The 11,714-nt window shown below is 60.3% G+C and overlaps 1 protein-coding gene across 2 annotated transcripts in view; it reads left to right on the top strand.

The window, feature by feature from the left end:
- Positions 1 to 10,195: 10,195 nt before the first annotated feature.
- The window catches only part of WNT2B (Wnt family member 2B), a 38,819-nt gene continuing 37,300 nt past the window's right edge, over positions 10,196 to 11,714 (top strand). For both annotated transcript variants that reach the window (XR_015705723.1, XM_009462423.2), the window contains exon 1: positions 10,196 to 10,619. Coding sequence is in view for 1 of the 2 variants with exons in the window: in XM_009462423.2 (XP_009460698.1) it covers positions 10,456 to 10,619 (164 nt within the window). In the remaining variant the exon portion in view is untranslated. The remainder of the gene's footprint in view (positions 10,620 to 11,714) is intronic.

Here is an 11,714-nt window from a genome sequence, read left to right as displayed (position 1 = left end):
TAAAGCCTGGTAAAGGGGTAATAAGTAAATTAATAGGTAATAAGTAAAATTAACTCCCTGGCTGTGAAGCTATTGAACGGCGCAGCCCCAAAAGCAGACAATGGGATCAAAGTCAGGATTTCCCCGCACTCCGGCCAGCCTCAATGGAGCACCCGCCGGGTGCCGGACTGCGTGCCCACCGTAGCGCCCGGGGGCCGTAAGCTGCTCGGGAAAGTTCAAAGGAGCCCACACAGCCTTGCACGGTTCCCGGGGCGGTACACAATTCCCAGGCTTTCCAGGGGCTCGCTTCCCAAAGGGAGGGGAGCAGGGCTGGCAGCGGGGGCTCCTGGGCTGCCCGCAGGGAGGGTGAAGGGGCCGGAGACACCCACAGTGACCCCAGTGCCTGGAGGGGCTGGAGAACCTCCCCCAGCAATGGGATAATGCACGCTCCTGCTGGCAGGATTAGCCATATAGCAGGACAGCTGAATCAGACGCTCAGCCCTTAACAGGATTACGCTCTCGGGAACGCCAGTGAAAATACAGACACCCTGCCTGGGGTGCGGCTGGGGCAGCTCAGCGCTGCCTCCGCTCCCCTGCAGTCCCCCCGCTCACAGAGCATCCCCGCGGGTCCCCGGGGTGTGAGATATCCTCCTGTTTTGTTTGAAATGTCATAATAAAGTGTTGGGCTGAACTCCTCACGCATGCATGGGGAACGGGCTCAGCTTTCCACCAGCCACAGGGGATTCGGGCTCCTCCAGGGTCCATGCTGACCCCAGCTTTCCAGCCGCCCCCAGAGCATCTCACCAGGCAGGACCAGGAGGCTGCCATGCTCTGGCCATCAGGGTGTCTGGAGCCGATCCTCGACCCTGTGCCACCCCAGTAGCGCATGCTGCCGTCACCTTAGCCATGGCACCAAGACTTTTGCTGAAACCTTGGTGAGCCACAGCCCGCGGGTTACAGAGGGGACAGCACACGGCAGTGCCTGCGGAGCTGGGATCCCATCCCAGCATTGCCAGGAATGGGTCGGAGCCCACTGGGAGCACAGGGGCCGTTCCTCGGGGCACGCACACTGCAGGGCGCTGGGCAGGGAAGGGGGTGTCCCGTCATGCCAGATACCACAACCAGACAGCAGATGTGCAGGAGGGGAGCTGGTGTCTTCCCCACTTCCAGGTTTGATACCCCTGCTATCAAGGAGAGGTCTTACCATATTCTCTAGTAACTCTGGATGAAACCCTCCATTTCCATGGAAACACAAACCTGCAGGTGTCCAATATAAGGGTCTTCTCCACATTCCTCCAGAGAGCCTGGATGCTTCCCGAGCCACACTCCTCACCCACCAGGATTAACTGAATAATCAGGTCAAAAGCAAATCACGCATGCAGCTCAGTGAGATGCTGCTCTCATTACATCTCTGTTTCCTTCAACAGCGGATTTGCACCAGACCAGACCTTTTTAAGGCCTGGGGAAGCACCAAGCAAAACAGAGCTGTACAATTTCCAGGTTAACAATGATTTTCACCCGCTCCAGCCTGCAATCTCCACAATAGCTCTCGCTGCCTAACACTGGTTCCCGACACAGCAGCACACAGGTTATCAGAGCAAATTCTCTTGTTCTTGGCACACCGGAGCTGAAAGCACAGCTTGCTGCCCTGACTCCTTGTTGGATTTCAGAGAGGCTGGCAACTGAAAAGCGGATCCAATTTAGCCACAGTTCATTATCCGACATAGCATGACATTGGGACACTTGCAGACATAATCCAGCTTCCTCCTGCCTTGCAAGATGTATTGACCAAAGGCAAGAAAACAGAGCATTAATAGCTCTCTGCTGTGCAGATGAAGCCAGGCAGCAGCAATGAGATTCTTTGGGCTATTTCTATCCAGTCTCACACAAGAGCAAATCAGAAGCTTCTACAGACTTCCATTAAATTTCTCTCCATTAATATCAATGTAACAGAGATCAGAATTTGTCCTCTTTTTTTATACTTTTCTGTTATTTTAAAAAATGCTAAAACTCTTCAGCTTCTAGCTGAGCTTAAGATAAAAGTTAACCTTCGAACCATACCAGCATCTTTCATGTAAGGCACAATACAGAGGGCTTTTTACAGTGAGTTTAGATCAGTAACATGTATTTCAGCCTGTCTCTATTTGCCCCCATCCTCACCTGACTCCGGGAGCCAGGGTACAAGGGAACCACCAAACTTCACAGCTCGCTTCAGACGGTGGCGAGAACCACGAGTGCCAGCTCTGCCCCTTTGAGCTGGAGGCCAGCCCGCGTCACCGGGGGGAAGGCAGCCACACCGCGCCAACGCGAGTGGTTCCCAGTGAACCCCATGGAACGAGACTGGCCAGGACTGGGTATAAACAAGAGGAGAAAGAGGCCCCTGTTCCCAAGAATGTCGCTCTCGCAGCAACAAAGAGATATTCATTAATTAAGGCTCACAACTCTCATGCTGGAGAGGTTTTAGTACATATGAATTTTAAAAAACATACACCTATGTGCACATGCACACCAGCTGTCAAGACCTCAACGATTGTTAGCAGTTCTCATACCACCTTAGCAGCCACTTCTACTGTCCATCAAAAGGGGACCTCAACACTTCAGAAGGGGAATAGAGGGCAGTGCTGTCTCCATGGGGATTTCGGGGAGGGAGGGTGCAGACCCCAGCGGGAAAGTAGTCAGCGCTCCAGAGGTCCGGTCCCAGGCCCTGCAGGGAGCTGGGGTTTCGCAGCTCAGAGCAGCCCCGATGCAGGCTGCTCTCTTGCTCACTGCCTGCCGTTGTGGAGCAGCTCTCTGGGTAGGTTGTGTCCACTCCAGATGGGTCTTGGAAAGAAGACAGCCAGGAACAGCCATACTGGATGCTCGGAAAAGGAGGAGGCTCAAGACAGCATCACCAGGCCCTGCAGCGGGGTGTGCCAGACCTCCCAGCGCTGCTCCGCAGAGGGTCAGCGGTGCCAAGACTAAAGGGGGACTCGGAGCAGGGGACCACGCCATGCCAAGTCACCCGCAACCAGCTCCCTCCTGAGAGCAGCGTGCAGCTGCAAGGGGCTGTGCAGCACGGTGCGGCTGCGGCGAGGGAGCGCTGGAGCCGGGGTCCCCTCTGCACCGCGGCCGGCCTGCATGCAGGGTGCTGAGCACAGCTCCTGTCCCTGCCCCGCCAGGGCATGCAGAGCTGCCCCTGCCACCTTCTGCTGCCTCCCTCCCTCCTCCAGTGGGTCAGGGGATGCTCCCAGCCTCCCCTCCATACATGTGAATCTGGAAAGCTGCTGATTGATCCAAAAGGCAAGCTGAGCCTCCCAGCTCTTTGTTCGACTGCAGCCCTGCCCGTCAGCTCCCGCACATGCACCTCATGCTGCAGAGAGCCTGTGCGCGGGCTGCAGCAGGCTCTGGGAAAGGAGTTATTAATAGCCATGGCCTCACTGGCACTGCAGCCAGCTCCGCATAATGCCCAGTCGAGAGCGGACAAAGCTTGTGACTGCTCCTCGCCATCAGCGCAGCGGGACCGAGCCCAGCCCGTGCCCTGCTGAGCCCTGGGGCTCGGCCACAGAAAGCCCTGACCAGCTGCAGGTGCAGGCACGCCCGGCAGCTCGGCCCCGCAGGGCTCTGCCCTGTCCGGTCCCTCACCCGCGTACCCAGGACGGCCCGGCACCTCCCGGCGCGGGCTGCCAGAAGCAGGCAGGGATGCTGCCTGTCCTCCTCTGGCTGAGTTTCCGCCACCCCCTGCCCATCCAGAACCACACTTGAGAAACCGAATTTCATCCCTCCCCACGGGGCCAAGCAGCCCTGGCCACTGTCCTGGCAGATGCCTCCCGGCAGCATGCGGGCTTTGTAATAACCTGTTATCTGATCTGGAGTTCTCTGGCCTTTTGTCTCAGGCGGACAGTCCTTCAAGCCCATTCAGGGACTATGAGTCACTGAAGAAGCACTTAAAATCCATCCTCGATGATAAGGTTAGAGCTATGTGTGGTGCAGCTCCTGCCCTAGTTTGGAGTTATGCTTGGGCTCTCCGCAATTCGTTGCTTATTCCACCTTCTCTTTCTCCTGCCAAATTCCCTGCCATGCCGAGCTGCAAAACCGCGATCAGTTCAGCGGAGATTCATCTGGACTCGGTGACTACACCAGGGCTGCAACAGGGAGCATGCGGCCGGGAAAGATCAGGTCTGTGCTGTTCGCAGCAGGCCTGGGGAGGCTCGGTGTTACCTGCTTTGAAGGGCAGAACAAAAAACGTGGGAACTTTGATCACAAAAGCTGCTGCGATGCTGCCGCCAGCCCACAAGCAGCTCCTCCGCTCACCCTAGGACCTGGCAGAAGGCTCCGGGACGGCTCGAGACCGCAGGGCTGCATGCTGCGCTGGCAGCAGAACGGGCTTGCAATGTAAAAGAAAAGGCAACTCACAGCTGCCGAGCCAGCGCTGGCTGCGCCGAGTGAACCAGCCGCGGTGCAATCAGGGATCCGGCCCCGCACGGTGAGCCAGGCTCGCTGCGTGAGCGGTGCGCTGCTCTGGGTCCGCAGGGCCGGGGGGATTCTCACCTCCACCCGGGCGAATGTGAACTCCTTGTCTGAGAGCCCCGGGAGCGGGCGAGCGCCAAGTGGGGGATCATGACAACAGCAGTAAATCGTCAGCGCTGTCGGGCTCTCGTCCGGACTGCATCAGCAGCTCAGCAGCATCCCCCTCGCTATCAGCTGCGTAGGATAAGAAATTTGCCTTACATTAGTGAAATGATTATTCTTAATACTTAGACGCCGATCATATTCCCAAGGAAAAGGAAACATAAATCCTGACTTGCACTGACAGCGACAACCCACTAATTAAGCTTGGTCTTTCCAGCCAAAGCCCAGCCAGAGTGTTTGTACAAGCTTTGCGGTCAAAGTATGTGCAGGATTTGGCCCTATTTCCCCACTTTTATTAATCACAGGAAAAATTCGCCATTTAGAAACAATGCTAGAGATATACCTGATAGGTTTTTTTTCCCCTTGGCCACTTACCACTTGGCAACAGAGATGAAGTTCTGCCTTTGCAAAACATTTTAAAACCTGTTTCTGTTCCAATTCAGAATCACCCACCCCAAAGCTTTCCAGGTTATCTGTAAAAGAAAACCTAGAGAAATGGATGGCTTGAAATGCTTCAAGTTAGATAAACTCTAAATATATTATTTTAACTGTAATTTTGTTTTGCATTATAGAGTAGAATGAAAATGTTAACTACCACAGAACAAAAAGTCATTGGAAATGGAAAAGGTTGTTTTGAAAATGAAGAAACGGAACATTTTTGTGCCCTTGGGACCACCTTCCCTTTCTCCCAAAGCTTGACAGAGTTTCACAAAACATTTCAAGGTTGATGTGCTGTGTTTTGGGGGGAGCTGAGCTGTCCCTGCTGGGGAGGGCAAGGAAAAACTCCAGGAGCAAAGAAAACAGCTGGAAACCCAGACACGGCCGCAGTGGTACTGGTCCTTCCAGCCGGGCTCCGGTGCTCCTGCGCTGGTTTAGGCTTGGTTTTGGCGCTCCCAAGCCCCGTTTCAGCCTCTCCAGTGGTGTCCGGAGGAGGTGGAGGCATCCCCGCCGGTGCGGGAAGGCGGCCGCTCTGGAGATGTGGGACAGACACCCCACGCCGCTCCGCTCCCGTGAAAACCCACCTCAAACCCTTGCCTGGTTATAAATAAAGCAGCCACTGACCTCAGAGATTAATCAGTGGGCTGGTGTCTCTGCGTGATGTCACCCCGTGTTTTTCCACAGGCCTGTCAAATTTCAGCCCTGTCTGATCTGCCGATGACAGCCGGGGCTTGCGCCTGCCAGACAGCACCGGGACGGCCGCGGTCGGTGGGAGGGAGAAGCCGAGAGAGGAGGCCGGCAGGATTTATGGCCGGTTTCTCCCCGGCATGCTCTCCCGCGCTCCCCGCTGCACACACAATAGACAGATGCCTCTGGAGGATGACAGAAACCGGGGCTGCTTGGCGCGGCACGGGTATTTTTAGGTGTTATTGCGCCATTTCTGGCCTTTGGTGACTTTTATGACTAACGCAGCTGGATTTGCGGCAATCAATCTGAACCTGGTCGCTCATGCACACCGAGCCGCCTTTCGCTGGCCGAGAGGAGCCCGTCGGGCTGGCAGGCGGGGAAGGGGGGGATGGAGCCAGGCCCGAGCCGATGCCATGGTGCAGGATGGGTCCTGCAATGGGAAATGAGCTCTTCCCAGGGCACCGCACCCAGCAAATGCCTCCAGGAAGGCACAAAACCTCCTGGGTGGAAACCCGGGTCTGACATGAAGCAGGGCTTTAATTTCACTATTGAATCTTTACCTGTGCTTGCAGTTGGACCCGCTGCCCAAACGCCGTCCCACATTTACCAGGCAGGAGTTGCCCACCTCTGGCTGGGCACCGGTGGGCACGCACGGGAGGGGAGACTGTCCCCACGTTGTGTGCGCCCAGATTGCAATGGAGACCAAAGGGTTACCAACACCACGTGGCTGCAAAGCCAGGCGCTGCGTGTCCACACAGCAATTCATCAATTAATCTGAGAAGGAACAAAGCAATTAACAGTGGAACCAGGGGACAGACTAACAAAGCATGTGCTATCGCTCTCCTAAACAGGCTCGTGCCTGTTTGTTTGGCTCCTGTTTCTATGGTGGTGGAGGCCGTTATGAAGGGTCAATTCATTGTTCTGTTTATTTGTAGCTATCCAAAATGTATTCTTAGCCTCTCAGACCTCGGGGAGATAGCCGGGGGCTAACTGGGGACTGCTCGGCCGTTGGGAGTTGTTCTTTTGGGGGATAAAAGGCCTTCCTTTCATAACCAGGTACTGAAGTCGTCAGGGCTCGGCGCACCCAAGGCTGCGGCTCAGCACTAACCACACCATCTCCTTTACTGACCCAGACAGACTCGGCTTGCAGAGAGCACTCAGCTCTCGTGGCCGTTGTGTCCCAGTGCTGCCCCCCAGCAAGGAACCCCTTACCTGCCTCCAGCCAGCCTGGGGCTGCTTCTCCCCGAGCATCCTCCTTGGTGCAAGCCAGGGGACGCGGGCGCCCAGGGCCAGCTGTGCCGGCAGCGGAGCCCCCAGCACGGAGCAGGACACACTGCCATGAGCACAGCTCTTGCCTGGGGCTCCGCTGGTGCCGCTGTGCTGGACAGTGACAATGTCCAGCACCGTGTCCCCACGGCGCCCAGGCCCTGCTGTGCTGTGGCCGGCGAGGAGACGAGCACGGTGGAGGCTGTGCCCGGCGCACGGCCCCTGCCAGCCTGCGGCCCCTTTGTGGACCCTTTTGCACAAGTTCAGGAGCTTTCTTGGGCTGCAGTGTCCATCCCCAAATAAGTTCCCAAAAAATATGTTTAGAATGGGGCTTTGTTGCCTCAGAAAATAGGTTTCCCATGAGGTCAGCAGGCCTGGCACCGAGGGTTACCCCAGGACAGTGATTTTTTTCACCTTGGAGCTCCAGGCGGCTGCGATTATGCAAGGCTCCGAGTTATTCCTGGGGCTGCCACATGAAAGGTTAGCTTCCTAGCTGTGCCGAGGCAGGCATTTGGAGGTGCAGCAATCTCTCTGCAATCTCCGCTAGCTCCGCGCGCCCCTGGCGCAGCCCCAGCACCTGTGCCTGCACAATCAAAGCAGGAATCCAGCGCTGCGGCGGGGAAGACAGCTGGGGAGGGAGCGTGACCTCCCCGCTCGCGCCACCAGAGCAAGCCCTGCTCACGGGGCAGAGCACCCTCACCCACGGGAAGACGGCACGGGCAGGCAAGACCACGCCGCCTTCACCTCCGTGAAAAGATGGGGAGACTTCTGCAGCACAGGCGCGGATCTGGTACACGTCCCTGGCTTGCAAACCCTGCCCGACAGTGCCCTGAGCACACTGCGGGCTGGATGCCACCTACGGGGCAGCTCTTTGGGGCAGGGAACGCCACAGACCATCCTCGCCTGTGCATTTCCTTACCCTGCATTCCTCCCAGGGGTAACAGGAACCGTGGACTGTCCCTCTGCCCCTCGCCGCAGCTCCGTGCTGCGCGAGGCGTGACACCGGGCCTTGCAGCGGCTGCCCCGGCTGCCTGGCGTGAGCAGCCACCACCTTCAGCACCCAGGGCGAGTCTCCAGAGTGACTGACCTGCTAAGAAAATAGAGAGCTCGTTCCTTTGAAGTTAATGAATCGTGAAAGCCTTTGAAAGCAAAGCCTTGTTTATTTACTCACCGCAGCTCATGTGGACGAAGCACCCAGACATCCTGAGCGCACTGCTAATTTGAATGAAAGATCAAATGCGAGTCTCTGCCCGGCTGAGCTGCAGTTGGAGGAGCGAGCGCTGCCCCGGCCTCCCCCCGCTCCGCTGGGAGCCACTGCTGGATGCAGGCAGGCAAGGAGAGCCTGACACAAAGCCAGGGAAGCCCAGGGGACAGTGCGTGGGCTGTCAGTCGGGTCTTGGGGAGGAGAGCATCAAAACAAGCAAGCAGGTTGACAGAGAAATTCAGCACGCTGGGTGCAAAGCTCTGTGAAACCCGGCCCAAGTGTGCCACTTCAACACCTAAATTCAGCTGCGACCCCTCCCCTGCAGACACCCACCACCCTCCCAGGGCTGGCACCACTGCCTACACTGCTGCCTGCACCGCTGCCTGCACCACCTGCCTCTTGCCCTCATCCTGGAGCCAGTTACAGCCCGACCCAGGGGTCTCCTGCCCAGCACCATGTCACAGCCGAGACCTGCACACCCAGCTGAACACCCAGGAACGTGGCACTTGTCACCTTCTCCCTTTCCCGTAAGCGCAGGATACAGAGAACTCGGCCGCCTCTCTTTGAATGAAAACAATCCAGTAACAGAGAAAAGCCCATGAAACAGCAACAGTGGAGACCCCAGCGCACTATCCACTATGAGGGGCCTGCTAAACAAATGCACAGCCTTCCACGCGAGTCTATAAATATCAGCCTTTTCAGTGCAATCGCTTTATGAATAAGCTGTAATGCAATATTCCATTTGGGCTCTCAGACAAAAGGACAGCACCCTACCAGCACCAGCTTTCTGTCGCTGCAGTTTTCAGAAGTATAATTGGATTATAACCAACTGCGAGTTTCTAGTCCCAGTTTCTCTCGGGCCAGGGAAGTCACTCTCTGATCTGTGACAACAGGAATGGGAAGGAAAGAGCAGAATGAGCTGAGCTGGGTGGAGGGGAGGGGGCGGCTGAGGGCTCCGGCAACGCGAAAAGGGCTTGGGTGGATAACGAGGTTTGCAATCCCAGTAAATAATTAGGCATATTGGGAAGTGCCAGCAATGAGAGGTTACCCACTGCAGCCTAATGCCTGCTCACCTCCAGGCTGTGGAAGGACCAGCCAGCCAGGGACCACACGGGGAAGAGGGAGCTCCCAGGTAAGGCTGGCCTTCACCAGCCACCAGCCCACAGTTTTAGGGCGCTGGAGGAAGGAGAACTTGCAGCCAAGGGCAGCTCGTCCGCCAGCTCTCCCCGTCCCGCAGCCACAGACAGCAGAGGCACGGCAGAGGTGGGAGACCACGCCAAAGTGGCACAAAGACACCGGCTGTCCCCGCGGAGGAAGGCGGTGGCCCTGGCTGGGGACATCACTGCCCCAAGGAGTGCGTGTCCTAAGAACAGCCCCTGCGTCCCCCGTCCCCCAGGCCGCTGCCTGCAGGTCCCCGTGCAGCTGCGGCTCTGCACCGGCCCCGACTCCCGCGCCCAGACCCGCCCGGCACCGCGCCGGAGGGGCCCGCGGAGCGCGGCGGGGGCGGGCGGGCACAGCACGGCCGGCGGCCCCCCGAGCGGGGCGCGGAGCCCCGCGGAGCCCCGCGGAGCGCGGCCGGCGGTTCCCCACCCTGCAGTGACACCTGGCGGGGGCGAGGGCGGGAGGAGCCGGCGGCGGCCCCGGCCCCGAGCATCCCGCTGCGCCCCTTCCCCGGGCGGAGCCCGACGGGGCGGCCGCGGCCGGCGGCTGCGGGCCGCGGCCCCCGCGGGTGCGGGCGCGGCGGTGGGAGCGGCGGCGGGGCGGCGGCGGCGGGGGCAGGGGCAGCCCCGCCGGCGGTGGGCAGGAGCCCGGAGGGGGCTGTCCGACGTGCCCTTGGGGAGGTGGGGGTCGGTCCGGCCGGAGCGGCGGCTCCGCGCCTCTGACTCTGCCCAATGAGAGCCCGGAGCACGGCGGGCGCTGTCAATATTTGGCCGCGGCCCCCGCGCTCCCATCCCCAGTGCCTGCTCGCCCTCCGCGCTAGGACCTCCATGGCCCGGCCCGGCCCCGTGCCGCTCGGGGGGCGCCGGCCCCGCTGAACCGCGCCGGCCCGGGACCCCTCGGGGAGCCCCGCCGCCCGGCCCCGGCCCGGCCCTGCCCTGCCGCCCCCCGCGCAGCAGCATGCGCCTGGGAGCGGGGGCCCAGCCGGGGCTCGCTCAGCAGCGCGGAGCCGGCAGCCGCGCCGCGGGGCCGTGACGGGCAGTGCCCTCCGGGGGAGCGCGGGCAGGACCCCCCTCCCCGGTCATTTCTCCGTCTGGACCCCGCCCCGGAGAGATATGCTCAGCCCAAACCGCCTGGAAGCGTCTCCTGGGATTGCCTTGGCCCCCGGGCGTGCGGAGTGCGGAGCCTTCCCTCGGCCGGCGGGCGCGGCCCCGCGGCTTTGCCTGCCCCTCGTCCTCCTCCTGCTCGCCCTGACGCCCCGCGCCGACTCCTCGTGGTGGTGAGTCCCCGCGACGGGTCCGCCGCCCCGACGGTCCCCGGGCTGCCGCCGGCGGGAGCTGCGCGGGGCTCGGCCGCGGCCGCGGGATGGGGACGGGGATGGGGACGGGGATGGGGATGGGGACGGGGATGGGGACGGGGATGGGGAAGCCCGGCCGGGGGCTGGGGCAGCGCCGGCGGGAGCGCAGCGGGCCCCGCCGTGCCGGAGCCGGAGCCCAGCGCCCGACGCGCGGCCGGGGGAGCCCCGCGCCGGGGCAGCGGGAGCCGGCGGGGAGCGGCCGGGGCTGGGCGGGCTCCCCCCCGCCGCCGGGCGCGTCGCGGGTCCCGGTCCCGGCTGTGAGCCTCGGGGCTCCCCCCGCCTCCACCCGCGGCGGCCCCGGCTCCGCGGCGGGCGGAGGGGGAACCGCCCGCGCCCCCACCTGCCCCGGGGCCGGGGCTTCCCCCGGGTGCAGCCGCCGCGGGGTCCCCGGGCACCCCGCGCCCCCAAAGCGCCGTCGCCGCTCGTTTGCCCCTGGGGCCGGGACTCGCCGCGGGGACCCCCCGGCTCCCGCCGCATCTGCCGTGCCCCCCCGAAAGCCATCCCTCCCCGGGCAGCGGCGGGGAGCAGGATTAGCCCCTCGGTACGGTTTAGAGCTGGGAAGCGGCAGCAGCGAGCAGCTCCCCTGGTCCCCCCCTCTGCAATCCGGAGATCGCGCTGGAGCTCCCAGATCCCTGCGGGCTGCGGTATCGCCCCGCGCACTTGTATCATAGCTTCTGGGAAGCTAAGAAGTTGTTCTCCCTCACTTGGATAAGATGAGGCTCTGTAACAGATCGAAATGATGCCACAGAAAATACCAGCCTTCTAGAAATTAATCTTCTCCAGTCCCGATTCCTCTAACAATGAAAATTCATGTATGTAGAATGAGAGTAATTAGGCAAACAAGGATGGTGAAGTTTTCCAAGCGGCCCCGTGCTGCTTCAGTAGTTCACTAACACTGGAGAAAAAAACAGTTCGCTGCAGAAAAGTTCTCAGTGTCCCCCACCCTCTGAAAGTCCTCTCAAATCTGTGGAAAACAGTTTTCCACGCCAATCTCATCATCATTAGCACATCGCAGTG

This window comes from Nipponia nippon, unplaced genomic scaffold (genome assembly GCF_047370975.1).
Source record: "Nipponia nippon isolate SJK-2023a ecotype South Korea unplaced genomic scaffold, ASM4737097v1 scaffold_25, whole genome shotgun sequence".
Lineage (NCBI taxonomy): Eukaryota > Metazoa > Chordata > Aves > Pelecaniformes > Threskiornithidae > Nipponia > Nipponia nippon.
Note: the sequence above shows the minus strand (reverse complement) of the source record. Positions and strands in the feature narration are given on the sequence as shown.